The following is a 6,000-nucleotide window of genomic DNA, read 5'->3' on the forward strand; positions in this document are numbered from 1 at the left end:
GGAAATTTGCTTGTAAAATAATTTCTATGAATAACCAAAAAAATATCCTATTATTTGTATTGGTATTGCTTATAAAATTAGACACATTTCCAGGGAAAAATGAATCTTTTATATTTTGAACTGAACATTTTTGGTGACTTTGTTATGCTGAGAGTTGTCGTCCCAGTCTCAGTTACCTTCTTACTTTCAATCTTACTTCTAATCCCTACTGAAAAGACAATATTTGGATCTCCTTGGGGATGTAGCTAGATGACTAGGCAATGGTTAATTTGCGAGTTTGGCTTTTTAAATGTTTTCCTTTTCATTTATAGAGACAGAAAAAAAAATTTTTAGTAAGCAGAAGTTAATTCTTTTTCCGAATTTGCTTATTGCTTGTCTTAAAATATTGGCAAATGTTAATCTTGCTTCTCTTTCCTTATATGGGCACAAATGTCTAAAGTCTGCCCTCAAAATAGGTTATGTTTTATGGACAAAAAGTGTTATTTAACTAACCAGGGTAACCTGAGGCAGGTTTGGGGGCAGAGGTCCTACAAATGTTTTGGGTGAGTTCTCAAAGATGCTACTGATTTAAATTAAATCGGATATAAATGTGACAGATGCAGGTCATATGCATGAAAAGTGAAAGCTGATTTCAGAAATTATATTATGATCTGGCCCATCAGTGTATATATTGGTGATGACCTTTTCAGAGATACATCAGTTGGATCTTAGGATCACCAATCCTCTACAGACCTTATTTCATTCTTAAAAGATGATATTTTTATGAGCTGAGCTCAAGTGTTCTATAGCAAATCCAAGAACAGAGAAGTATGTATGTTCTTTTTGCTCTTTTATAAACTAAATCACAAATGTGTTTGTTCATAACATACAAACAAGGATTCTTAAAGTTTTTAGTGCCAGAAATACCTTTGGCATTTTGGTGATACATATGGATCCTTTCATAAAATAATGTTTTAAAATGCATGAAACAAAATATATAAAGGAATCATTATATGGAAAAGATACCTGCACTCATATGATAATCACAGTACTATTCACAATAGCAAAGGTATGGAATCAACCTAACTGTCCCTCAACAGAGGACTGGATGAAGAAAATATGGTACATATACACAGTGGAATACTATTCAGCCATAAAGAAGAATGAAATGATGTCTTTTGCAGTAACATGGATGGAACTAGAGGCTGTTATCTTAAATGAAACAATTCATACACAGAAAGACAAATATCAAATGCTCTCACTTGTAAGTGGGAGTCAAATAATGTGTATACATGGAAGCAGAGTGTGAAATGATGGACCATGGAGACTCAGAGGGGTGGGGGGGTGGAAGGAGGGTGGATGATGGGAGGTTGCTTGGTGGGTACAATGTGCATTGCTCTAGTGGTGGATGCGCTGAAAGCCCTGACTTCACCATAGTGCAATATATCAATGAATGAATAAAATAAAATAAAATAAAATGAATGAAATAAAATAGGTAGGGATAAAAACTAAACCAATTACATTGAAATATAGTTTTCAAAATACTAAAACCATAAATCTGTGCTATAGTATGATGCATATACTTTTTTATTAAGACATTAAATAATAAGATCTAGTAGCAGATCTAATAACTACTGTAATTTAGAAGTAGTGATGACATTTTGAGATATCTGTGACAATTATAATATGAAACAAAAAATATCCGTGATTTCTATTAATGACAAAGTCACAGGTACTGCTAATGCTACTGTGGTTTGTTACCTACATTCATAATTAAAGAAAATAATGAATTTCAGTTAGACAAAATAAAGATGTGATTTTTTCCCATCCAAATTTGCAGACCTCTTGAATTCTGTCTATGAACCCCTGGGGGGTGGGGTCTGTGAATTCCAGATTCAGAACTTTCTGTGTATAATATATATAATATTTTATAAAGTAGCTGAAATGAGGCATTCTGTGTATGTACATGCAGTCAAAATTAATCTGAATAGAAAATCGCTTTTAACATGACTAAAAATTATTTTTAATAGACAAAGCAATTATCGCAAAGAAGTTTCCTCAGGGAAAAACAAATACTTACCCCTGAAGCATAATAGAATAGTAACCCATTTGGCTGTAATGTTCGGAAATTAAAACCTCCTTCAAAGCCATCAAAGAAAGATATTTTCTGAGTTGAAGCAATGAAGCTCTGCCCATTGAAATATGCTCTGCGAGATATCTGTGTGCCAAAAAAAGTGAATATAGTGTTTTTGATAAATACCAAATGCTTAACATGTCAACTTTTCACATATGGAGGGCCTTGTCTGTTAGTTCCTATATAAACAGTTTATGTTTCAACTTCTGGTTTATGCTGGAATTCAGGCATAAACCATAAGCTCCTCTAACAGAGTTTCATTTTTTGCCCTTCCCCCAGCCTGAGTGATCAATGACACTCATGCAGCTTTTCTGGGTTTCGATGACCCACCAAAGCAAATGAACAAGTCACAGAGGAGCCCCACAAGCCTTTCTAGCTTAGTGATTCTCCTTTCTGCTGGTGGCAGAAAGGAACCCAAGGTATACCTAGGATCATAGGGAAACAGAAAAAAGCTTTTTCAGCTTTTGAAAGTGATAAGTTTTGTGTCTGTTTATTTAAAAGCTTTTGACTGAATGTTTCTTACAAGAGAGTCTTCTGGGCAACCATAACCAACTCCCAGGGTTTCTGTCTGTTCCAGTAAATTGAAGTCTTTCTTTTGGAACTGGAAACCCTTCATGCATCCTCTGAAGTTGATATCTAGGGGAAGGTGTGCTCTTAGGGTCCTGGAAAAGAAAAGTCAGTCTTCATTGATATAACCATGATGATGATGATGTCACCCTGCTTATGAAGTCTATAGAATTTGTGTTCGTTTATAGTCATTTGTAATGACTCTATACTCATTCACACTCTCATACTTTCTTTGATAAGCACACAATAATGTCTAATCTTTGCCTATATGAAGAGTTTTGATCTGAGTCAAGCCAACTTGTTTACTTCTTTATAGTTTTCAACAATCCTTTAACTTACATTATCCCATTTTATCTCTATAACAATTTGGTGAGATTAGGTTGAATCACAGGGAATTGACATATTGTAGGTCAAAAATAGTCAACTCTAGACAATTTTTCAGGGTTTAACCTATAAAATGAAACTAAGAGACAAGTTATTTTCTTACGTCAAAAGTGGTAAGTTTAGGATTTAAACTCAGGTCTTCAGACTGGCACTAATCCACTTAGGTAATGAATCCCCGTTCTCGGCATTATTTGCAACACACTGTAATCAACTAAGGCTATAGGAATGTCCTAACGCTCCATCTCAGATAATCTGCAGCTTTTGGGATAGTCTTACAAATTTGCGTGCCCTTGGATGCTATTGGAGAATTCAAAATAAGTTTAAGCCTAAAGCAAAAGTATAGGGACAAATGCTGCTTTGTCTTCACACAATAAATACACATATTCCGCCCTTCCTCTTGCCGATGAGAAATATTGCATTATACTGTGTTCTAAGAGCTCACGAGGACCGGCTGCAGAGCGCCTGCAAGTGCATGAATGTGTGCGACTGTGTCTGTGCCGTGTGTGGAAGCAGCAAGTGGGGGGTGCTTAAACCTGTTACTAGCTCTCCCCTGGATGTTGGATACTCAGCCCAGTACATTGCTAGGAACAAACAGAATAGCTACTTAACAGAAAACATTACCTGGATTGTAAGATTTCTGGGGGAGCTCCTCCAATGTATATATCTGTAAAAGGTATTTTCATCTTTTCATTATCCATGCTCTTGATATGTCGCCTGTCAACTACCAAGATCATTTTCTTATCATTGTGGTAAATGATTGAGATCTGTGTGAAATAATATACAGTAAGTCTTGATCAACTACTTAATAATCAGCTTTTTGAAGACTTCTCTATATTTTAATTATTCTGGCTGTAACAGCCGGTCCTCCATGTTCTTGTGCTTGTTTATTCACAAAATGGGGAATATGTTTTTCTTTCTTACAGACATGAAAACTCTTGCCTATTCAATGAGAAGTTCACATTTTCTGGGGAAGGATGTCTATATGGAGAGGGAGCTGGCTCCAGAATTACTTTGTCTTGAGACCTCCTGTTTTCTCCTGCTGTTTCTGAGGGGATTTGAGAAAGAACTATAAGCAGGTGCCTTCTTCTTATTATTTTGACAGCTTCATTGAAGTATAATCAATACGCAAAGAACGGCATATATTTAACATATACAATTTGATGAGTTTAGGCATATGTGAACACCCGTCACACCGTCTCCACAATCAAGGTAATAGACACATCCAACACTTCCCAAAGATTTCTTGGGTCCCTTTGTGGTTTTTGTTTTTCACGCGTGTGTGTTAAGTACATTTAACACGAAGTCTACACTCTTAATAAATGTTGAATTATTGTTAACGATAGGCACGACATTGTACAGCAGATCTGTAGAACTTATTCATCTGGCATACAGAAACTTTATACCCATTAACAAAAGTACTCATTTCCCTCATCCTCTGAACCCTGGTAAGCACTATTGTATCCTCAAGCAGGTGCCTTCTGGACTCTAGACTGCATGTTACCAGGTGTCATTTTTTGGTGACATAGTGAGCATCTCTAATGAATCTGCAAAATTGCTAGTCAGAGAGATAGCTAAAATATTCTTTTATTATAAATCATCCTCATGAAGGCTATGGATTTTGAACTGGAATGGAAAATATAGCCTCCTACCCTTGCACTGTGGTTCAATGTAAAAGACATTTTTTATATACCTTATTAAATTATATATTTAAAGTATTAATTTTTGTTAATAAAAATGGAAAAAATATATTTTCAGTAGATTGCAATCTGTTTCATGACTAAAGGGCATTCTTTGTGAATTCTCTTTATGAGGCAAGCTGTATTAGTATTTTCTAAATTCTGGATAAACAGTTTAAAAGAAAATTCTACATTTACTTATATCTACTCTTGCTGCATTTAGTAGGGCTCAAAGGATAAATGAAAAAGGCTGTGTATCTACACTCTGGCATATTCCACAAATGTATGGAAGGATACTCCAGAAGTACCATTGTGATCGAGATATTTAAGATTAACAGGAGCTTTTTGGTTAATGAAGCACTTACAAGGAATCTTTCAGTCATTTTTTCTATTAGAAATGTCAATATGTATGACAAAGACATCCGTTCTTTTAAAACAAATGTTTTCCTGGGATTAAGTAGATGAGGGCCCTTCAGTTGTTCTTTAGATATGAAAGTATTCCATTTAATTACCATCTCACCCATCTCATTTGACCACCTGATTAGATCAATACATCTAAGTATGAAAGACAAAAACAAAACCAAAACCACCCAAATTAGGATGATTCGTACCTCATGGTATTTTGCATCATTAATTTGAGCCTTCTTCAATGTGTCTTCAAGATGCACAGGGCCGTTGCTGAATCCAAAGTCATAGAACACATGTAGGTAACCATTGCGCATTTCCAGGCTGAAAAACATACTCTGTGGAGATACAGAAATGGTAAGATGGAAGCATCTGCTTTTATGAAAGGAGAGTCGTATTTAGCTGAATTTCAGAAATAAAATTATTACTGTATTCTTCATTATTGAAATTATTTGAAGACTAAAGAAGTCTCATGCCCTTATTATTATGAAATAAAAATGACCACTTCTTCCATGTCAGCAGTTATTTCTCATATAAATACACAAAAGTGTTAACATTTATTTAAATATTTAAAATAACTATCTTGTTTTTATTCTACTTTACAAATTAATGGATGAAGTTATAAGTCTACATTACTGAAAATTCTTGAAAACAGAGTGTAATGTACCATGTTTATTCAACTGCCTAGTCTTTAGGCAACTTGTGAAAATCATAGCAAGTCAATAGATGTGATCGCATTCATTTTAAGATAAAAATTGTCAATATTAAGCAATAATTTCAAGGAATATTGAAAAGAATTCCCCCAAATTATCAGAAAATATGGATATAAGAAAAAGAAGGCCATTTCTGTTTTAT

General features: G+C 34.6%; 1 protein-coding gene across 2 annotated transcripts in view; it reads right to left on the reverse strand.

The window, feature by feature from the left end:
• The window catches only part of LAMA4 (laminin, alpha 4), a 132,589-nt gene that overhangs the window by 23,070 nt on the left and 103,519 nt on the right, over window positions 1-6,000 (reverse strand). For both annotated transcript variants that reach the window (XM_012645091.1, XM_012645090.1), the window contains exons 25-28: window positions 5,352-5,483; window positions 3,686-3,828; window positions 2,637-2,775; window positions 2,060-2,197 (exon numbers count right to left, since the gene is read on the reverse strand). In XM_012645091.1, coding sequence (XP_012500545.1) covers window positions 2,060-2,197; window positions 2,637-2,775; window positions 3,686-3,828; window positions 5,352-5,483 — 552 coding nt within the window. The remainder of the gene's footprint in view (window positions 1-2,059; window positions 2,198-2,636; window positions 2,776-3,685; window positions 3,829-5,351; window positions 5,484-6,000) is intronic.

Source organism: Propithecus coquereli, unplaced genomic scaffold, assembly GCF_000956105.1.
Source record: "Propithecus coquereli isolate 6110/MARCELLA unplaced genomic scaffold, Pcoq_1.0 Scaffold225, whole genome shotgun sequence".
Lineage (NCBI taxonomy): Eukaryota > Metazoa > Chordata > Mammalia > Primates > Indriidae > Propithecus > Propithecus coquereli.